The 23,551-nt window shown below is 46.3% G+C and overlaps 1 protein-coding gene across 1 annotated transcript in view; it reads right to left on the reverse strand.

Moving 5' to 3' along the window:
- Positions 1-3,493: 3,493 nt before the first annotated feature.
- The window catches only part of KCNQ3 (potassium voltage-gated channel subfamily Q member 3), a 242,023-nt gene continuing 221,965 nt past the window's right edge, over positions 3,494-23,551 (reverse strand). Inside the window, exons 10-15 of the mRNA XM_010972661.3 lie at positions 16,286-16,488; positions 15,318-15,420; positions 13,201-13,332; positions 10,638-10,736; positions 8,793-8,877; positions 3,494-6,708 (exon numbers count right to left, since the gene is read on the reverse strand). Of these exons, the coding sequence (XP_010970963.2) occupies positions 5,974-6,708; positions 8,793-8,877; positions 10,638-10,736; positions 13,201-13,332; positions 15,318-15,420; positions 16,286-16,488 (1,357 nt within the window). The 3' untranslated portion in view covers positions 3,494-5,973. The remainder of the gene's footprint in view (positions 6,709-8,792; positions 8,878-10,637; positions 10,737-13,200; positions 13,333-15,317; positions 15,421-16,285; positions 16,489-23,551) is intronic.

Consider the following 23,551-nt stretch of genomic DNA (forward strand, 5'->3'; position numbering starts at 1 on the left):
CAAGGCAGGAGGAACCAGACTGTGCCCACGTGAGACCCAGAGATCCCAGGGCAAAGGGGTGACATTAGTAGACCTGGCGACTTGGGGTCATATAGATCCCCAAAGAAATCACATCCCATTTTTTAAAAATCAAACCCATAACATTTTTTCAAGAGAAGTCCTGTTAAATTGGCTTATAGATAAGGATATGATCAGAGGCATGACTCTGGAGCTGAATGAGTCCAGGTGGTGGACCAAATTGCTGAAGCAGTCTAAGCTTGGCAGGACAAAGAGGAAACAAGTAGGAGAGGTCAAGGGATCGGAGGCGGGGTGTGTTCTTCATTCCTGCTCTTCACGGCACACATAAGTAATAGTATTTCCATGCTTTTTGAAGACAGCAAGGTTTTGGAAGAACTGTCATTTTTCATCAGTTGTATTCCAGAGATGGGATGTATCGGGTTTAGCAATTTCTCCACTGGACCAGGGCGTTCTGCCTAGTCTCCTGGTCCCAACAGCAGTACTTGAGCTCTCACTGGGTATTTTAGTTTTTGACCTCCAACATCTGGACCAGAAGTTAGGAGACCTGAGTTCTGGATTCTGCTACCCAATCACTCATTCAATCACCGATTGGCAAAGTGTGATTCCCTTTGCTCTGAGCCTCTGCTTCTGGATCTAAAAAGAGAGGTGGCTGTTCTGGTGATCCAGGTCCCTTGTTCTGAGCACCTAAGAATCTATGAAATTATACCTCCCTGCATCTGTGATGATAAAGCAAAACACTAGTCACAGGTTTCCTACAGTAGGGATGCTGGAGTTGAGGCTGTTAAAGGTTGGGAGCGAGCCCTCCTGGGGAGGATGTGACCAATCTTAAACTCTTTCTTGGCAGTTCTCCATTCATTGCTAGCATCTGTCTGACAGACATCATGGCACAGTTGACTTTCCTTGTTTAAACCATTCATTTCATTATATTTAATTATCCCTGCTATTTGGCTCCACCTCACAAATCATCCTTGGAGAGAATGGTGCCACATCTGGTGTTGTGCGTCCAATGGAACCACCACAGCCAACCACTGTGACCTGACAGTCCTACTCTCTTCATTCCAACATTCACGCTTTTCCTTATTTTAATGGAAACAGTAAGCATTTTTGTTTCTAGAGATGTTCTTACTTAAATACCAGTGGTGAAAGTGCCCGATTTTTGTTGTGTAAAAATTAGGGTTGTATCTTCTCTTTTTCTGAGAAAAGATTTCCTAGTGCAAATTTAGAATTCATAAGTCGTAACAAAGAAGGGGGCAACGGAGCCCAAAGATACTGTAAAAAAAGAGCGTGCAATACAGTCTCCCTATATGGCAGTCACTGTCCTAGTGGCTTTATCTGTATTGATTGTCTCTTTTGAAAATCATAACGTGTCAGAAAAGTCAAGCACGTCTGAACATCCTAAAACTCAAATTTTCATCCAGGGATCTATTTGGCATCACTAGTTTCCTCACCCACTAAAGCTATGCAGACCGCCTGGCTCCTAACGTGTTCTAGCCTGGGCATCATGATACGTGCTCACGGATTTAGGGGACTGTTGGCTCAGTTTTGAATAGCGTAACGTAAGTGACACAAAAACTTTGGGTTGATTTGAATACAAAGAAAGGACTTACAGTCTTTAAAATGTTCATCCTGAAACAAGCAAGCCTTCAAAGACAAGTGAGGACATGGGACCAAATCTTCAGGATGCCTGGGGTTCAGAAAGGAAAGACAATCCTTGTGCTTCTAGGTGCCTTGGACGTGTATTTATGGAAAACAAAGGCCAACTATGTGGCATCTTCTGGCGGAAGCCTGGGTGTGCTTGGACTTCTTAGGACACTGGACACATCACTTCTCTTTCCCCGGGAGATTTTGATCTGCAGGTTTCCAGAAGCAGAGTGACCCTTTTCTCTCAAAATAGATGTCGTCGATTGGCTTTTAGCATAAGCTTCTCTTGGTCAACACAATGGAATGGAAGTAGACCAAAGCCTTGCCTGGTGTCAATCATGTTAGGGATTCGGAGAGGAAGAGAAAGCTGGTTTCTCCAAGAACCTTCTCAGATACTCTAGAACCTCCTTCTTGAACAGCTTACCTGGCGCTATAAAGTCCAAACCACTGAACCCAAACTCAAAGCCCGCTTACAGCTCACTCAGCCTTCCCCGAGCTGACGGTGCCATTAGCGCTTTGAAGCAGGCTTTTTGCTTTCACTCCCCTCCATGTTCAGTCTCTCGCTGATTCCAATCTAGGAAGCATTCTTGTCTGTACAGAGCTGTCTTCAGGGATGAAATCAGTTTCTTTCCATTTCTGGTAGACATAGTTTGAGGGGACCTCCTATAATTCAAGGCCACCAGATTCTTCACTTTCTGATGGTAAGTGGTACTTAATAAATCTTGTAAATGAATAAACAAATGAATGTTTTTGTCGCACTCATCAGAGTGGCATGGGATTCTGAGAGTGGTCTTGGCAAGTTGTGAGTAGATCCTGTTACATTAGCATTTTCTGTAAGTATTTTTTCAACTTACAGTGCCTGACACAAAACAGGCATTGGAAGTGTAATTTTTGATTAGCTCATTTGAATTGCAATATACCCTGCAATTTTCTGGCTATGTTTTCATGAAAACTAGGGCCACATCTAGTAAGTCTAATCTCTCAGTTTCCAGAACGAATACAGTTAGTGACTAGAACGTTCTCAATTTGATGTTTTTCCTTTTCCTTTTCCTCTCACAATTATTTAAAAAAAAAAAAAAAACACCTTCAGTGTTTGCTTGGGTGCTAGTATCTGACAGTCAAAATTCAAAATTGATCAAGTACTTTCTTCTCAGTCCAATGGGACCACCTTTCACCCAACATTTGGAAAGTGGATTCACCCCATTAATTTTGATCTTGCTAGAAAGATGACCACTTAAATTTTGCATGTATCATGCTGTCACACACAGAAACCGAATACATACAAGATCATAGTTTCACTTGAGAAAATCATACCTCATTTTTATGATGGACTTAATCTGTTACTATTTCATGTATTCTGCTGAAACTCCTGTAATTTCCTGGGCAAGCTTCAGAACCACCGGTATATCTGAAGTAGAATAATTTTAGGCTGAGTTATTAACTAATTCTGTTGGATGATTCCACCATGCTGTTTTTTTGTTTGACAAAAAGATCTTTGCGGAGGCACACACAGTTTCTCCCTGTAACTTATATTCAATCTCAGACCCTAACTTTCTACTTTGTCAGGGTCAGCCATGTTGACCATTGTGTCTATGGGCAGGCACCTTGAGTAGGTTGGGTTTGCATTTCTGGAATGTGTTTTCTGGGGGGAAAAAAAAAAGGAGTATCAAGGCAGAATATTCCAGAAGGTCATTTTTTGTTTGTTTGTTTTCTTAGATGGGAAAGGACAGCTCTTAAGATTCTTATTATTTATTCATTCATGAAAATGTAATTTGCCTTTGTCTACACTGATAAAGACAACATACTCCACGCTGGAGATAGGTAATCAGCACAAACCCAATCCCTGCCATCCTGACCTGAGGATGCAGCAGGGAAGCTAGACTGCCCTCCTGCGGTTTGGAAAATGATAGAAATTCCAATCCTTTGTCAGTTATTGAAAGAACTTAAGGCAATCCTCTAATTTTGGGTCCACGGTAACTAATTTTAACTGGAGGATGAGAAAGTCTCACCCTCCCAGCTGGGAACTCTACTGAGCTCCTGGAAGATGCCTCTGTTTGTACAATACTGAGGCCAGTAAGTTCTGCAAGAATATTAATAAGATAGAAAAAAGTAAGTGGCATGTTAGATGGTAGGTAGCTCAAGCATTTCTTCTGGAAAATTCCAGGAAGGTCAGAATCAAGAACCAAGCTCTAAGGAAGGGGAATAAGGTTTCTTAGGTCATCAGCCTCAGTGGCACTTTCAGCCATATTGAAGGGAGCCAGGAGGAGGAAGAAATGACCTATGCCCTTTGCCCTTCAGATGGCCAGAATGTCAAATGGCAAACCAATGGGGAGGGGGTTTCACGTCTGATGTACCTGCTTATTCTTTTGTATTTCCTACCTTGGACTTCAAAGTCAACACCCATCCCTTTGTGGGACTCTCCATGCAAAACTCCCTTTCTACCACTCACAGTGCCAAGGACTTCAGGCTTTGGTTGCAAGTTCCTGAAGTCAGGAGCTGAGCCTTCACTATTACTCTACTCTGAGCCTTTTACACAGGTACCCACTGATGTGTGGGCTGAAAGAAACCAAGCTCTGAGGAAGTATCTCCTCTTTCCAATACCGTGCAAGATCCCTGCATTAGGTGAAGATGTAACCATCAACCTTGCATCCGCCACCGCTACTACGGCTCTTGACAAGACTGTGATGGAGAACACTGGTGGAATGTAGACATTCACTTAGGCTATTTCAATCAGCTTGATGGTTGCCATGGCAACCACCCACCATCAGGGCTTCGATATGGGAAAAGAGTGAGACAATAACACTGCAGAGAAGTCACTCAGCTAATTAGCCTTGTACATCAGCGCATTTCAGAGAGTAGCGACATCTCACAACAGGATGGCTTCTGCCTAATCTTAATCCTCACATAGTAGTGTGCTCCAGCCTGTCTGCGCACACTTCAGCTGGTCTTACGGTTACATGTGGTTTAAAAAATCTAGAGGGGTAAAACTGGATGGTTCTGGAAATTTCGTCCATTTGCATATTAAGAAATGTTGTAGCTTGCTGTGTATTTTTTTTTTTTTCCTGAATCCAAACTGCAAAGCATCAGGCAAGCGTGTTTTGCCATCAAAGCTGACAGCCCTCTCCGCTGGCTATATTGTGTCGTGAGTGCTTTCCACACACCACAGAGCACAGGCAGCTTGGCCCAACTTCTGGGTCCTGTCATGGAAACCGCAGAGCCGGTGCGGTGGGAGGAGACCAGGGCCTGGAGCGAGTCAGCTGAGTGGGCTTTGAGTCCCAGCTCTCCAGGGGACAACAGAGTGACCTCAGGCATATCTCTTTACTGGAGCCTCAGGTGTCTCATTTTTACAAGGAAGGACTTGGACCAGATAATTTCTGTGTGCCCTCTTGACTCTCGTTCCTATTTGAGATTTTGTACAAGTGTCATGGGGAGGAATGTGAGTTGGAACGTCATTTTGAAGGCACTGAACTTAGCTCCTGCCCAGAGGGGCACCCCACTTCTGATAAATTTTGTTATCTTTGGCTACATAAATAGGGAACCATTTTAATGTGTGTGCATGTGTGTGTGTGTGTGTGTGTGTTTTCTTCCTGCCTATTCACAACTCATCTGAAACGCAACACTTGGGATTGCCACCACCTTTTATAGACGAGGAAACTGAGGCGTGCTAGTTGACAATGACAGACCAAGTGAGGTCCCTTTGAGAGCTTCTGGAAAGTTTTCCCAGTTTTTCCTTAATAAAATAATGTTTTAAATTCTTGGTTTCGGAGATGTGATGACGACCTCGTTCCTCTCTCGCGTTAGCTCTGCAGGCAACCTCATTGATATGCAATGCATTTTTTTTTGTTGTTGAGAGAATTATTTGCTTGCTTTAGAAAACAGTTAACTGTCAGAGTGTTTTACAGCAAGGGGCAATGATCCGAGAAATAACTTAAACTACTGTCTCTGCTTACCAAACCAAAACCCCAACCAGCCAGCCACACAGACACAGCACAGCTCATCAGTAATTTCTCCCTGTCCTGGTCCAGTCACGATTCAAAGTAAGAACAGCAGATTAATGTGTAACCTAGAAGAGATTAGCGGTACCATTTATATAGTATAAAGTCATGCAAACCATGCTTGAAAGGAAGCAGCTTCGTTGTGGTGACCTGGGGAGGAAAAGGGCGGTGACAAGCCCCAGCCCAGGTGGGGCCACCACGCACATGCATGCATTTGATGCAGCCATCGGTGGTCTCACCGGTACGTGGCGGGTGTGAGAGCAAGTGAGCTGTACAAAGTCCGTCTACATTACAAGGAGGAGTCAGCCCATGACCCCTTTTAAGTGGGTTTGTTGGAAGGGGTCCATATGGAGTCAGAGATGCCGTCCCCTGTGGATGACAGAGGCATGGAACCGCTGGGCGTGAAGGGGTCGGTGTCCGTGTCTGTCTCACCCTCGGCGAGGTACCGTTTCTCCCTCATCCAGCTCGACCCCCCAATCGGGCCAAACACATAATCATCTCTGTCTTGGGAGATGCTGAAGCCACTTGGAGACCGTTCCAGCTCCTCATGGTTGACCGACATCAGGGACAGGGGTGTGTCACTGTCCCGGGTGATGCTGCGTCTCTGCCCGGGGGACACCCGCTCCGGGCAGGGGCCGTGCAGTTCAGCCTGGGAGTGGTAGCTCCCTCGAGAGTCGAGAAGAGTCAGGATAGGCAGGACCGTGGGCCTTTCCACGTGCGTCGTTGCCGAGGAGGAAAGGGTGGCGTGAACCTTTCCGGAACTGGGTCCCCCGTGGGGCAGGTTCCCTGGGTCGTGAGCGAAAAACCCATAGGGGCCAACTTTGTCGAGGGGCACCTGGTGGAAGCTGTAGGGGAGCTCGGGGGGGCCTGTCTCGGAATAGTCACAGATGCTGGCTTTCACGTCAGAGTCCCTGTTGTCCTCTTCCTTCTCCACGTCGCCGGGCGAGGAGGGCCCCTTGGCCGGGTGGAGCTCGGTGAGGCGCACCTGCAGCCGCTCCATGTGCTGCGTGTGCATGTCCACGAGGAAGTCCAGCTTCTTCCCCATGTCGTGGACCTGGAAAACACAAGGAAGCGGGAGTCACTGCTGCCTCTGGGCCTGGGCGTTCTTGTGCTGAGTCGGGAGGAAAAACTACAGCGTTTGCTTCCCAGAAGGGGAGAAGGTTCCTGCAAGTCGTAAGAATCACAACAGCAGATTCTTTCCTGCCTCCTGACTTCTCGCCTTCCGTTTGAATTAGTGCTCATCTAGAAACAACCCAGGCAAGGGCTCTGCAGAAAGTGATGCCTGGAAGCAGAGAGAGGGTTCAAGGACAAGTTTTACCTGAGAAGGGGGTGGCCTGGCTGCTGCTGTTTGGGTCAAGGAGCTGGAGTTCTTCTTTTTTTTTTTTTAATTGAAGTATTATTGATTTACAATGTTTTGTTCATTTTGGTGATTCAGTTATACATACATATATACTCTTTTTCAGATTCTTTTTCATCACAGGTTATTACAAGATTTTAATAAGAAGTTCTTGATTTGCGAACACTCCCTTAGAAGCATCTAGATTGTTCATGTGCATTTCGTCTACACAGTGAGGTTAAGTCCCAAAGAGATAAGGGCAGGCAGTGGTTCACAAGAATTGAGCTTCTCAGATCTGGAGACTGTGCCCAGGGGCCCTGGAGGCTGGCGGAAGAGACACTAATATAAGTTGTGCCTATCTGTTCCAACCTACAAAACTGAGAACTCACCGAAATCTCTGTGAGACACAGTGAGCGTGCCTGTGCGCGTGTGATGTTCTTTCCCTGGCAATGCATAGCTTGCAGGGAGCCAGCCCTGCAGGCAGGTGCAGCACCCCTCTTACAGACGAAGACAAGGAGCACAGAACAGGGAATGGCCGAGCTGATGCCCAAGGCTTCACAATAACCAACACTTACCGAGCAGTCAGTATGCACTTCAAAGATATGAACTTACTTAATTTCCTTAACAGCTCTAGGAGGTGGATACTATTATTATCTCTCCTTTACAGGTGAGGAAATAGAGGCCCAGAGAGATGAAGTAACTTGTCAATTGTCACAGAGCTCGGAAACGGAAGAGCTGAGATTAAAAATTAAAATTTAAAGATGGAAAGTGATTTTCTTGATAGACCGGAAAAGAAGAATCATTCAAATGTCCTCTGGCCTCTCCTGCACAGATCTAATTTGGGGTTATGAATAAAATAAAAGGATTGATAGGGATCCTACAGAAAACCCTAAAGGCTATTTATCTAGTGTAAAGCTGGGTGAACGATGCTGAAATAGAAGGTGCTCTACTGCGGAAATGAGGCGTGAGTGGCAGGAGGTGCTGTGAGTGAGCGGGCTGGTTTCTTTCTGCCCTGAATGAGCCCCACGCATGCCCTCCTCTTCCAGGCCTTTCACTCGGGCCACACAGACTCGGACTTTGAGAGAAGGAGGGTGGCGACCACAGAAAGTGTGCACAAAGGAACGAACATTCCTTAAACACCGTGAGGATGATACTCGCCGCCTGGTTGAGGGTTTACTGTCCGCCAGCGACTGCTCTAGGTAAGTGACAGGTATCAGCCGATTTAATCCTCACAGCAACCTTATGGGGTTGTAAAATCCACGTCTGACAGACGAGGAAACTGAGGCTCAGAGCAACTAATCCGCTTGCATGTGACCACCCAGCCCATCAAGTGCTAAATCACGGATTTCATTCGCACGTCCTTTTCAAGTATATCATCCCCTGATGAAAAAAATGGCATGTGAAAATAGATTTCATGTGCTTGTTTTTTTAGGGAGGGAAGGAAGGACCTACCTGCCTTTCCTTCTTTTTTTTTTTCAATTGACGTATAGTCCATTTACAATGTTGTGTTAGTTTCTGGTGTACAGCACAGTGATTCACTTATACATACATATATGTATAAATACATGTATATTTTTTCATATTTTTTTCATTATAAGCCATTACATGGTATTGAATATAGCTCCCTGTGCTATACAGTAGGACCTTATTGTTTATCTATTTTATATATAGTAGTTGGTATCTACAAATCTCAAACTCCCAATTTATCCCTCCCTACTCCCTTCCACCCCTCTAGTAATCATAAGTTTATTTACAAAACAGAGACAGACTCACAGACATAGAAAACACACTTATGGACCTACCTGCCTTTCGACTTTCACAAACTTCCCCATCATGCTTTGGTCTTCGGTTTCGGATGTGGATGGTCTGGCTACGTATGGTTCGTTCCTAGGAAAGAGCCCATAATTCTGTAAGAGCGTCATAGCTAGTTTCGCTTTGCCAGGTCATGTCAGCAAGGTGGGCCGTGGCCCCTGGAACTATCCTCGTGCTCAGGCCTAGTGGTCTGGAAGAGGCCACGCAGCTCTGGGGGCACCTGAGAGTCAGGGAAGGCCAGCACTTTCCTGCCTTCAACACAGACGTCTCAGGCTTACTGTGCTGACGGCAGAAAAATGGAAAGCTGAAGGTTAAGCTGCTGTTAGGAAGCTTTGGGTCAAGGTTAACCCTTTGGGGTCAAAGCACCTAACTGTGCCTAGAGTGTTTGATTCCTTTCAATTACATTCCTTTGCCTTTACCTTTCAAACTATGGGTTGAGAGCTTCTACTCTGAGTGTGGGGTGGGGAGGGCAGGGTGGGGAAGGGGTTGTCCCATCTCTGAAATTATACCCAGTGGGTACCAATATTTCCCCTGTTCCATTTTGTTAAGAGTGGAAAACAGATGCTAAATCTGGAAAATGATGCCAAAGACGCTGCCGGCAGGTGACAGGACTGAGAAGTGGGCCGCACTTACTTCCTGGCCAGACACAGCCCGTATCTGCCTAAATTCCAGTTAGTTTCGACAGTAAGTTCTACACGGAAAAGAACTTTCAGGGAGTCTCGCTGTCGCTCAAAAACCATTCATAGCCGGCACTCTCTGGGCAGCTGATTTTTCTCCCTAGGCTGGTGACTCCCGCAAGGTCTCTGGCCTGTCTTGGGCTGAGCAGTCTTGAATGAAAGCAGGTGTCAAAACCTGGTGGCCCCGAGGTACTGAATCCATCTCCCTTAGCTTGCACGGGGTTTTAAAACACTTAAGCCATCTCAGAAAGGGGGACTTGCACATAAAATCTGGGTATTCAGCTTTTCTTGAGAAATGGGACTATCTGGAAACAGAGGATTTTTATTCCTAAAATTAGCAACAGCAGAACAGAGTAACAATTACCTCCTTGGGGTGGGGCGTGCGCCCTCTAGGGCCCCGTGGTTTACCGCTGGCTATTCCATCCCCAGGACTGAGGTGGAAGATTTGATGCTTTATCTCATCATTCTTATGCACTTCCTTCTTTCATAATGAGGAGCCTTGTTATTATAAGGTATCTACTACTTCTTGTGCCTAACTCCCTTCATTTGTTTATGTTACCTGCCTTGAAGACATTTGGGAAAAAGAAGTATAAATTCAGGCAGTGGGTTTTCTAAAGGACTGCTCCTTGTGCGTCAGGACCTAGAAAAGGACAATTTTCAAACATTTTTTGAGGGACAGCAGAGCTGCTCTGTTGCAGGACAGAGCTCTGCCTGTTACAATGCTGTCAGGAGGCTGACAGCTCATTTCCTTCCTTCTCTCCGTTCTGGGAGGAGAATCAATCAGTCATGGGTGACGACGGAGGAAAAGCCAAAACAGCTGACCAGGAACGCCTTGGGCTCAGCTAATATGCAGTGTTCTTTTGCTTCCAATAAAACTCAAAAGTTTCCTCTTATTTTATAACAAGGAAACTGTTAGTTTCATTTTCAGTAGCCATAAAAAGGAGTGTCACCCACAAGGTCTGGGGAGAGTGGCCGTTAAGTCTCAAACAGAAACCTCTCAAACGAGCTGGAACAGGCTTCAGACTCTCTCTCGTCCTCTTATTTAGGGGACTGACAACCTCACCCAACCACAAAGGGGCCCAGCTGAGATTCGGGGATGGGGATGCTCTGCGGGCTGTGGTACTACACAGCCTGGCAGTCCATGACCACGGGCCCCACCTGGGAGACTGCTGGGATGGGAAGGTGAACGCTGCCCCTTTCTGAGACTTCTTATGTTTTGGAGTAGATGGAGGTCCAGGGGTGAAAATCATATCTATTCTGAAAGAGAACACAGAGAGAGGGGGTGTTAAATGACAACGAGCTTTATGTGCAATTCATTCTGTTCCGTCTTTTGTCAGGTATGGGTTTGGAATATAAAGGAGAAGAGGAAAAAGAGAGACGAAGGGGAAAAGGAATGAGGGGAGAGAGACAGAGAGAAAGAAACAGAATTTATAATCTCAATATATCTTTTTTTTTTTTTTTTTTTTTTTTTTTTTTTTTTTTTGTCCAGTGGTACCCAGAGCATCTCTCCATTCCAGAGGAAAGACAGGCAGCCAAACCACCGAGATGGGATGAGGGTCACGTCTTGTTATTGCTCATAGGAAATGGCACGTGTGTTACAACTTACCTGGTCTTCCAGCTCTTTTATTCCTCCCCAAACATCTAGTTAGGGATTTTTTCCCACTGAATTCTAGGCTCTGTTTTCAGCTGTGCTGTTTCCTCTGCTGCTTTGCAGGCTTCTCAAGCCGTTAGAGGGATGGATTCAACACTAGCTCCCACACCCTGCTTCCATTTCTGCATGAGGCATCAGCTCCTGAGCCATGCCACCCCGAGCACAAGAGGAAAAAAACATCCCCCATGGAGACGCAGGGCAGGGGCGGGGCACAGTGTGGGGCAGCCGCGAAGGCTGATCACAGGCCCAGGACTGCGAGGACCACACTCCCAGAAGTGGCCGCGGCTCACTCCGTCTCTCTGTAAACACACCTGCTCCTCCACGGACAGCACCATGCACTCAGTCACCCTCCCTTCCTCTCTGGTCTAGTGCACAGCACAGCTGGGGGTAGGCAGTTAGTCCCCACTTAGGCATCAACCTCCAGCCAAGATGCACAGAAACACATCTGCCTGATGAATATCCAACACAATGACTGTGCAAAGGTCCACTCAATGCACACGAAGATGGGTCAGTATTTTTGGAGCCTGGCATGTCCTAGACATCACGCCTCTCTTTCCATCTCTCAGAGAGCCACACTTGCACAAATAACAGCACGGTAGGCTCAGAACTCGTTCACGCATCTTTCTGTTCAGCAGGCATGGAGCACTGACTGGGTGGTCGCCTCTGGGCTAGGCAGTCACCTTTGGTATTCCATTTACGGATAAAGGAAGGTCGCAAATAAGCATCCTTCGAGCCCAACAGCATCGCTAAAGTCCATCTCATTCAGTGTGATGGCCCCTGTTCACTCTGCAGGACACCCAGTGGGGAGACGTTCAGATGAGGAAACTGAGGTCCAGAGAGGACCTGACTCATGTCGATTTGAAATCTCACACAGGTCAGCGAGTAAGCCTCAGACAGAGCTTTGGCTCCCTTGATGTCAGTTCTACGACTTGGCATCAACTTGTCCTTTAGTTATTTTAAATAGTTTTTTAAAAAGGACATTTTTACAATTCATTAAAGATTTGATAAATTTAAAAAGTAAAAAATACCATCACACATGGACTCATGACCTCAGTACAGCCGCTGTCACCCCTTGGGGGCAGTCTTACACCCTTTTCTCTAGGCTCCTATAAGGGAGAGTGTGTCTGTGCTGTGTGTATTTCCTGGTAGGTGTTATAATCATACTGAACAAATATAATAGTTAATATCATCACAAGATCTAGGCAGACTCTCTATAAGTATGATCATATATATGTGAGTGTAAGTATATATTCATATGTACCTGTATATATACATATATATATATCTGAGTGTACTATTAGTGATCACATTACGCGTATATGTGTGTATTCACAGATCACATCATTTTTGTCCCATTGGATACATTTTCTAAATGTCATTTGATGGCTGTCTAACTTTTTAGTAACAGCAGGTTCCATTCTCTTCTTGTGTGTTACAGAGAACAGGAGTTGTGTAACCAGTTGGATCTGGTTTGACTTGCAGCTCTGCCACGTTCTAGCTGGGTAATTTTGGGTAAGTCCCTTGCCCTCTGAGCTTCAGTTTGCTCACTGGTAAGAGGGCAGCGGTAATGCACTATCTTAGGGGGTTATAGGGAATTAGACCAACAGACCTAGAGCTCCCGGATGCTCAACAAAAATGGTGGCCATTATTAGTTGGGAATCTAGTCTGTTTCACTGTTACAAATAACACTTGATGAACTTCTCATCAGGTGACAGATTTATATTTGGAATTAGTGAGCTGGACTCATTTTGGATAATCCCAGTTTTGTTGGCAATGTCCAGAGCATCAGACTCAGGGGCCAGTAGGACAGACGCCTTTTCTCTACATGAGGCCTGGTCAGGGTGTTGACCTCGGCCATGTCAGTGTCACAGAACTTCTTCCCAGCCTGTTGGATCTCGTGTTGGTTGACCTGGATGTCCTTGCTTGATGGATGTTTTTGTTCTTCAAATGTCTCCCCTGCACTGTGGGTCATCTCTGAATGCCCTTCACCCTCAGCTCTAAGGTTGGCCTGGCTCTGTCTGGTTCTTTAGCAGTCAGGAGGGCATCATCCTTCCAGGCGTGCTGTCTTACCTCGACTGAAGGTACTTGATCCTGGAAAGCATGTCAAGATGTCCTGCGGAATACTGCTCAATCACATCCTTCACATCGTAAGGCCTCAAAGTCTCCTTGAATTTCTTTTTATAGAGACGGAATTGTAGAATTCTGTGAGGCAAAGTAGAGACGTTTGTGCATTAGGAGTGGAGAGTGAAGGAAATTATGATACAAGATTAACAGTCTGGGGTAGGGGGTAGAAAAGAACCAGAGAGAAATGACTTGATGAGAAGAAATTCCAGCTCCTGGTCCTGGTTCTTTGAATCCCACTGAATTAGGCTGGCTAGTGCCTCTCCTTCCAATCATTTCAACAGTAAGAAATTCACAGTAACAATGTGAATATAAACAATAACAATTTGTTGCATATGCCAGACACTGAGCTAAGTACGTTCTGAACAATTTGCTAATAGATCGATTCAGAGATGATGCAACTGTGGCAGAGAGAGTGTTAGCATTTCCCCAGGGCCGTCTAGCCAACAATGCCGGAGCTTTCCCCAAACCCAGGTTTGTATGCGGACAAGGCTCATGGTCCTAATCACGGTGTCATGCTGCTTTCTATTTGAGGCCAGTGGACAGTCTCCTTAATCCTTTGGCTTATGAGCTCCTGGAAGAGAAAAGAGAGCTTCTGTTCCCTGAGTTTTCTCAGGTTGTCAGTAAAGTCAGGCTCCCAGAACGTTTAGATGATGAACCCTCACTTCCATTTTCCTGGAAACCAGTCTAAGTCATCCTTGAAAGCCCCATCACAGGGGCAACTCCTGCTGAGCACTGTGTCATTTAAAACCCCTCATCTCAGGCCAGTGATAGGAAACACACCTACCCAGACCCTCCCATCTCATACTTGCGAAGGTTTTTTTTATGGTGCATTCAAATCTTGTTTTGTCTCGACGTCACTGCTCATGGCTTTAGCCACTAAAAACTATTTTGGTATATCGATTGGACCATCCAGCTTGCTGTCCTTTCCAATTCTGGGTCATTTTCTAAGCCTGCCCTTTTTTGTAGCTCCGCCTAAGGTTGGCGTCGGGAACGATGGCTTGCAGGTCGAATGTGGCCCACTGTCTGTTTTTGAAAGTAAAGTCAGGTTGGAACACAGCCACAGCCATTCAGTTATATACTGTCTACAGTGGCTTTTTCACTACAAAATCAGAGGCAAATACAGCGGAGACCTATGGATCATGAAGCCTGACATATTTACTGTCTGGCTCTTTCCAGAAAAAGTTTGCCAACCCCTGAACTAGGCATCAATGACAGTTCTATAAAGGACAGGGCAGAAGCCAGGCCATGAAGCCTCCCAGCAGAGACCCTCTCTCGCTCAACACAGATTCATTCACTGGTGTTCTTTGAGTAAGATTATTCAACCAGTTACGAATCTCGGTAGTTGGTTTTTAATCCAGCTATATTTTTAGCACGTTGTACAGGATGGTGTCATGAGGAAACAGGTCCACAGGCAATAAACTACTGTGCTTCTCTGATCTGTTGGACCAGGAATCTTTTGAAACTATCATGGCTGGTTCTTTGAGACTCCGAATCAAATTCACAGCCACCACTGGGAGTGCTTCTAAGCCTGTATCCCGGTCAAAGCTTTCTTTAAGTAGTAGTCTATTTTTATTTTTCTGTGGAATTCTAAACAAAACAGAAATGGCCAGGGTGGATTATAGTCTTGCCTGAAACAGACACACACACACAAATCCTATAACTGATTATCTTGTTGAAAATGCTGATTAAAAAAAAAAAAACTAGATGGATGAAGACAGATGGAAGAAAAGCTCCTTTGAGTAAGAAGGCTATAAAAGAAGAAAACTCCATGTCAGTCCACTCCCCTCCCCAACATCCTTTAAAATAAATGGTGACCAGAGTCAGATGAGAAGGTGACAGCTGGAGCCTGTGGAAGCCTGACAGGAGTCGCCCAGGATGACTTGCCAATGCAGAGATCATTTTCCTTAGACAGCAGCCCCCACAGGGTATTGACATACTCTCTGGACCTGACTCAGGGGTTACCTTCCCAAAGCCCAAGAGAACTTTACAAAGTCCCGTCCTGTGGAAGCTGAGCTGGGGCTGGGGACGGGGGTGGGGTTGCGGGAGGAGGCAGCATTCATTACCTGACTGCTCGGATGGCGGCCTTCAGGGTGGGGATCATGTCTTCGATGAGGAAGTCATTCCCGTAGCCCCTGTCTTCTGCTATGGGGTCACCCGTCCCGGCATCTGGGAGGGAGACACACATGTCAGTGGCAGGCCACAGCACTCGGAGAGGCTTGGGGACCTGGTTCAAACAGAGCCTTCTAACTTCACCCCCCGGAGTCTCCGTTCCCACTTCAGAAACCTCCAAGTGTTCTCCACTTGTGAAGTCATTCACACTTTCTCAGCATCCGTCCTCCGTTATCCTGAAGTCTGAATCAGAAGTGCCTGCAGCTCAGGACTGCTGGTTGGGGAGAAGGCTAGGATGGAGGTGACATGAACTCTGGGGTTCCCGGAGGCAGCAAAGGGCGCACCCGTGGGCGTCTGTCAGACAGACCTGGGTCCAGATTCTCACTCTGTCAGTTGTTATCCTTGTGAGCCTGGGTGGGGGGGTCACTTTCTGAACTCTGCTCAGCCTCCCTCTTCATAAATGAAAGGGGCACACAGACCCATCGCTCCTACAGCCCCCATGGGGTGCTTTTCTGATCCTCTTCCCACCCCATGCGGGTGCTGAGGCTCCCAGGTGTCCAGAATCACTCTGCACCTGGCCCCTCTCCATCCTTCAAGGTGACCTCCATGGCAGTGCGCTCATCATGGCCAACCTTAGGACCCACGGTGGTAGGTCCCAAGGCTCCCTAGAGATCCTGGCCCAGGAGGACAGCTAACGTGGGCCCTTTGTCCGTGAGTGCAGGGATCTAGCACAGATGCCTCCAGCCCCGTGATGAGGATGAAACCAGGCAAGAGGCTGGCTCAGGGAGGGTAGGAAGGGGCTACTTTGTAGACTAGAGGGTTCTTCTCCGGGGGAGGGAGAGAGGGAGGTAGGGAGAGGGGCAGGAAGAGGGCGTGGCAGGAGGAGCGTGGAGAGACGGGGTGAGGAAGAGGAAGGCGTTACCTTCAGAGCTCTGCCAGAAAGCATACGCTTTCATGCGGAAGGCGGTGCGGAAACGCTCTTTATTGTTTGAGCCAACAGGCTTTGGTTCTTTAGAAGGACTTTCTTCTATGGCATCTACATTCAGAGGGGTAAATAGCTTTCCTTTAGTATTGCTACCACGAGGATTAGAAAGGCGAACCCGATCCAAGAGACCCAGCTTTTGGCTACAAAATAAGCAAAAGTGAACAATTTTCCTCCTTGAGTGCAGGCTTTCGTAACTCCCCGTCCCTCTCCATTAAGACGCGCACATCCTCCTCCGCGCGTGAATGCGGCGCGCCGCCGCCGCCGCCCAGGCTGCCCCAGCGGGCGGGCACGGGGCAGGGCTTGGCTCGGGCCCTAGCGCGCGCACTCCCCGGCCACTACGCCTCGGGCGTGTTTCTTAGCGTCTCTGAGTTACAGCTGCCGCATCTGCCTAACTGCGGCTTAAATGAGATCCAGGGTCTAAAACGCTTAGCTCGGAGCGGCATGCAGCAAGCTTCGCTCCTTCTTCATCCCTCTTTCCTCTGCCTCAGTGACCTCCTTTGTACCCCTCCGTGGTGCCCAGACAGCGACTCGCAGAGGCAAAGCCTTATCAAATGTTCCTTGAGCAGAACTGTATGCATAAATGACGTAAAGCAGGCACCCTAACCTGGTGTCCATAGACACCCCTCATGGACAGAACTTTGCGGGTGGGATGGGGCGGCCATGGGGTTGGATGGGAAAAACATTGCATTTTTCACTTACTAACTGAAATAAAGCGTGTCTTTCACTTATGAATGGAGGTGATATACACAGGTAATAGCCTGGATGCCCCAGCTGTATGCTGTGACTTTCCACAACAGATACCACAGGTCATCTTGTATCCTGTTATCTCCAAGCACTGCTGTGCTGGCCACTGCTTGAAAATTACAGTGGTATTCAACTGTCACTATGTCACACCATTAGATTCATCACAAAGAAGCACATATATGACGGCATCTCAAATATTTAAATAGCTGGATAATTACATTTTAACATAATCAGCTTCTTTTGTAATTATGTATTTCATTTATAGATTCAAAGTTGTGATTCTGAGAAAAGGTCCCTGGACTTCATTGTAGTGACCAGTCTTCTTAGCACAAAAAAACAGCTAGTAAGTCCAACAGAAAGTTTCCCTGGTGCAAAAACCATCTAGGTGACTTTGGGCCAATCTGTGACCTTCCCGAGCCTCAGTTCCCTCATCTTTCAGATAAGGATAAGCACTTCCCTCTTCACTTGGTTGCTATGAGATGATGTCCATCAAGGATGTGGCATAGTAGGTGCTCTATAAATAGTCACTTTTCCCCTGTATTTCTTAGCCTCTGTGCCTCACCCTAGTGGGCACAGGAATGAAGTCCTTTTGTGCAATGCAGACCGGAGGGAGCTGGAGGGCAGGTTTCACACATCAGTACCCTCAGCTCAGCAGTGTCCTCTCCACCACCCACACAGGGCTTGGCACACAGCAGGTGTACGTGGGCTTGTGGAAGAAAGGTGTCAATGAATGAATATGAATATAGGTTGTCAATTCAGCTTTGCATCAGCCTGAGTATTTCTAAAGTCCGTGTCTGGCTGCGACAGCCACGTGCTTCACGCCAGAAGCCGCTGACGTCTCTGCGGCTTGGTGTGGAGAGGAGGTCCCGGCATTGGGGCTGCAGAGGTGGGAACACGCCCCCTGCCGAGTAGGTGCCCTACGCTCTCTGAGTACCAGGTCTTCATCCGTAAGTGCATCTAATGACACCTTACTTGGGAGCGATTTGGGGAGCATTACACACGATAATGTCTGTAGTGCTTCGTGCCTCCAGCCTGGCATAGAGAAGGCACAAGGAAATACTGGAAAAATGAATGAATGAACATACGGATGAGTAATTGTTATTCCTGACTCTTTCTAGACTCTTATCTCTCATCCAGCCCTGTTACATTAATAACCTGCCCAGGGTAAATTCAGGGAAACTCCAGGACTCAGATGGGTCCATCCTTCCTGAGCTGGTCAAAATTTTCTGAGTCATCTTCCTGACTGGTACTAGGTGAATGACTAATGAGGATATTAGTCAGGGTCCATGGCTAAAAATACTGAACAAGGCAGGAAGTCGAATGATCACACACGGAAGGCTTTCCTAGCCATGAGCGAGGTGGAAGGTCAGCCTTTTCTTTAGGCCCTCTTCTTGGCCCCTGCCTACCTATCTCGCTATACGGCCAAGTGGATCTATCATCCAACCATACAAAGCCCCTTGCCCATCCCCAAGTCCCCTCCTGCCTGCCTCGGTACACTCAGGTCCTCCAGCTTCTGATGCCCTTTCTTGCGTTAGCTGACCTCATTCCCAACAACTGCCCAAGTGTCCCCTCTTGGAAATTAGGTACGCCCCAGCTGCTCCAAAGACATGCTGTGTTTTTCTATGTCACAGTGTTTTTAACACACGGTGTGAAGACTCTGCGTTACCACGCCCGCCCGCCTGCCCCACTGGATGGTGTGGTCCTGGCAAAGCAAGGACTGTGCCTAGTTATCTTTGAACCCACCCCACACCGCTGCTCAGCACACCCTGATTGTTTAGAGCTTTGGGGCAAAACTGGCCTGGGGGAAACATCCTGAGAAACACGTGAGCCAGGATGCAGTACTCAGGCTGTTCGACCCTCAGCCTCCTCACGTACTCAGTGATGCCTCCCAGCCCCTGTGATACATGGTCGTGTAAGGGCGAAGTGAGGGGATGTGTGTAAATTGCTTAGCCAACTGCCGGGGATGCAGGTGCGAGAAGCTTTCCATGAACGCTGGCTGTCGTCATTATCTCGGTAAATAATCCCCTTCCCGAAGAAGCAGTGGAAGGCTAATGACACGTGTGAAAAGGATGGATAAGATTTCCTGAGCCACAAAAAAAAGTGTTCTTATTTTTTTTAATGAACTGAGATGAGTTCTTGGGATTTATACATTATCTTACAGTACTTCTTAATGTTAGTCTCAAACACTCACCGTTGTCACTGCACTTGACCTTGGTAGGAGATGAGTATCTGAGGAGCTTAATTCCAGATAAACTAAAGCAAGACAAACGTCATGGCAGCCACTCTGTCCTGACTTGAAATCTCAGCGTAACTGCTGACTACTCGATTATAAGAGAACTCTGTCGGTTCTCTCTCTGCTGGGACTTGGGATTCGCTTGCTTGGCATTTAAATGCTTCGTTGCAACCACTAACAGACTGAATTGCTTTGGCTGTGTTCACTTAATACCCCGTTGGTCACAGAGGACGGTTTATAAGAAATGGATTCCGACAGCATCAGGAATCCAGATGCTTTGGGCACAAGTCAGAAATCTCAGCTCTGAATCACAGCCATCGCAGCTAAGAAGCTTATGGAATTCTTCCTCCAGCAAAGTAGGTGATCAGCTTACCTCTTAATTGTGTTGCCTGAAATCCAAGCCCCCGAGGATAATCAAATGCAAGGCAAAGTTCACCCCTGAAACTCAAAACCCATCTCTGACCTTCCCCAGATGGATTTCTAGTGCATCATTCAGGCCATGCCTTTGGAGGCTACGGCAGGTCTCCTGAGAAAAATCCTCCTTGAAGCTGACATCAGATTTCCTTGGAAAGCCAGGGTCCCTTGTTAAGCGTGGACAAATGATTTCCAAACATGAACTGGGAAAACTGGAAATGGATGGATGAGGGATGGGAAATGTAAAATCAAGGTTGATCTCTCCCAGCAGAGAGTCCTTGCTTCTGCCACAGGTCTCTGCCCCAGGGAACGCTGGCAGTCCCCTGACACTCCCACTTCTCAGCCTTCACACTGTGACCTGTACCTTGGAAACCGCCATCCTTTCTTTAATGCAAATGACTGACTTTTTATCTGAAACTCAGTCCAAGCATCAGTCCCAAGGTGCCCTTCCACTCTTGGTCCAATTAGACATCCCTTTACTGTGCTTTTTTTTTAAAGGCTACTCACTTGGCCACCATAGTGAAATCTTGGACTTACAAAGGACTCTGTTTTAAGCAGTGGTTCTCAACCAGGAATGGCTTTGCCCCCAGTGGACATGTGATAATGTCTAGCATCATATTTGATTGGCATAACTTGGAGAGTGCTACTGGCTTGTCAAGGCCAGGGACGCAGCTGAGCTTCCCACAATGCACACAGGGCAGCCCCCACAGCAAAGGCTTATCCACCAGAAAGGTCAATAGAGCTGATACTGAGAAACTAAAAGGGGTACGCTGTTTGTTCAGAAGCTGTACTTTGTTCAGTTATCCAGCATCTAATGCAGTGCCTGGCACACAATAAGCACTGAAAATACTGTTATGATGTTGAAGAAAGAAAGAAGGAAGGAATGGCAATATTTGATCTCCCGATTATAAAATGCACCCAACCTCAGCTGAGAGAGGAAGTGCTGGAGAGTGGAAAGAGTGTTGACTTTGCAAGAAGAGAACTGGGTTCAAATCTCTGTTCTGCAGGTAATATTTCAACGTGGGTAAAGCATTAGCTCTTTCTGATTTTTTTTTTTCATTGGCAAAATAGAGCTCATGTTATTTATTGATTCAACAAAAACGTATTCTACAGCTTAAAAATGCTAGGCTCTTGGTAACTTGCTGAGTATACAGTGGTGGCCAAAGCAGACATGGTTTTTAGCCTCCAGTGAGTTTATAAGGCTAAGAAATCACGTGATAGTCCCATAGATACATATGTTGCTAGACATCTGACCAGGAAACAAAGAGAGTGCAGTGATGGAGAACAACAGGAGGTGGCCTTAGGTAGGGTGGTAAGGGAAGGCCCCTTGGTTGGATGGGTAGACCAATTAGGAAGCCAATTTCAATCATCCAGTTTCAAAATGCTGGTGCTCCGGATGGTGAGGCTGAGACCTGAATGGTGAGAAGAAGCCAGACTTCAAAGAAAGGGATTGAGAGCTCTCTAGGCAGAAGATTTGCACTTGGGGGCCAAGGTGTGAGGGCTGGTTTATGCCACTGAAGAGAGGACACGTGACCCAAAGACGGAAATGAGGGGCCAAGTGTGAGATGAGATCAGAGCTTAGATCATTCAGGGATTTTAGAAATAGAATTCAAACATAAAAACGGAAAATAGGAATTTCTATTTTATTCTAAGTGTATCAACTTTGCGTTTAAAAGGAGTGCACACGTTCACAGAAGCACTTCTCACAACAGCCAGAAAGTGTCCATCGATGGATGAACCGATAAACAAAATGGGGTACAGACATATGATGGCGTGTTATGCAGCGTCAATGAGGAAAGAAAGTCTGCTTCAGGCTGAAACACGGACGAATCCTGAGGACATTATGCCAAGTGAAATAAACCAGTCACAAGAAGACTAACACTGCATGGCTCCACTCATATGCCGTATCTAAAGTCGTCAAACTCCCAGAAACAGAAAGTTAAATGGTGGTTACCAGGGGCTGGAGGGAGGAGGGAGCTGGTGTTTAATGGGTTCAGAGTTTGTTTTACAAGATGAAGAACTTCTGGAGATTAGTGGCACAGCAACGAGAACATACTGAACTCTCCTGAACGGTACATTTAAAAGGGTTCAGATGGTAAAGTTTATGTTGTGTGTATGTTACCACAGTAAAAAAAATTTTGTTAAACAACACAGTGGCTGCTCAGTGAGAAGCATGGTTTGGAAGGAAGCATGGAAAAGAAAGACCAATAAAGAAGCCACTGGAGACGCTGGTGGCTTGGACTAGGGTGACTGCAGTGGGAAGAAGGAGGAGACTAGAACTTGGACACAGATTTTGGAGCATAACCACAAGATTCTTCTCTGATGGAGTCGATGTGGCCATGAAGGGAAGAGACAGGTAAGGAACCACCCCTGGGTTTGTGGCTACACAAACAGTAGGTGGAGATGCCTTTTTTTTTTTTTTTTTTTTTTTCTTCAGTTGAGCAAATGGGACAAAACAGGTTTGGAGAAGAGGTCAGAAGTCGTGTTTGTCACTCTCCTAGACACACACACAAAGAGGATTTTACTAAACGGTGAGGATTCGCCCCTTCCACCCCCGGCTCAAATAAACTGAACACTAGCCGTCACTTTTAAAATACTTTTGGAAGTTGGAATATAAAAATTTAAATTAACTTTGGTTTATATTTGCATAAAGAAACACTGGGAAGATACCTAAAAACTAAAAAAGAAGTTACTTATGAGGGGTGGGAGGGTGGAACGGGGCAGACAGGGACAGAAGCTGCAGTAAGATATTTCACTGTTTGCCTCTACATTATTTTGATTGATGAACTGTGTAAATGTTTTTTTAGGAAAATTTAAATTTAAATTAAAAAATCATTTAGACTCTTTACATTGGGAAACTTCTCAGTGGTTCTACAGTCCTGCTGGATTCCGAATTGGCCTCTCCCTTCCCATTTCTCCTCCCTAAATACTCTTTCTGGAGTTGAGTCCTTGCCTGTTCTCATCTAGATTTTTCTCACTCCCAATTCAATTAAGCTCTCTTTTGTCCCTACTTTCAAACTCAGCTCTGGGCCCACTTTTGCACATTAAAAACTCATTAACACTGCTCATGTGAACAAAATACAAAGAGAAAACTAGGAGTGGTGCTTTTAAATGCAATTCCTGCCCCACCCCCTCATCCAGGATACAGAATAAGATGTGACAGTGGGGAGAAGGCATCAATGAAGCTGTGATACCACAGGGAAGTTGGAAGGGAGAAAACCCAATAGGTGAGGTAAAAGAATCCCAAAGGCAAACAGTGCTGAACAAACAAGTTTACTTGGGACCAGCCTGACTATGTTCCCTTGGCTTCTCCACGCCATCTTTGTTGGGCATGTACACCCTGGAAAAGCTAACAAAAAAAACACTTGAATTTAAAAAAACAAAAAAAGAAAAGTTGAGCCTGGGACACGTTACTTTTAGGAAGGCTGAGAGGCACCCTGTCAAGTAAATAGTTAGGGATCTTGTCTTTCTTATTCATAGCCATCTTCCCTAAAAGGGTTTCTGGTACACAGGAGGGCCTTAATAAATATTCATTGAATAAGCAGATGGTTGGATGAACAGATGGATGAATAATGGCTGGATGGATGATGGATGGGTGAGGGATGATGGATGGGTGATGGATGGATGATGGATGGATGGATGATGGATGATGGATGGGTAGGTAGACAGATTGATGGATGATGGATGGGTGAGGGATGATGGATGGGTGATGGATGGATGGATGATGGATGATGGATGGGTAGGTAGACAGATTGATGGATGATGGATGGGTGATGGATAAACCAACAGTACAGAGTCACTAGGGCCAAGAG

Source organism: Camelus bactrianus, chromosome 25, assembly GCF_048773025.1.
Source record: "Camelus bactrianus isolate YW-2024 breed Bactrian camel chromosome 25, ASM4877302v1, whole genome shotgun sequence".
Taxonomy (NCBI): Eukaryota; Metazoa; Chordata; class Mammalia; order Artiodactyla; family Camelidae; genus Camelus; species Camelus bactrianus.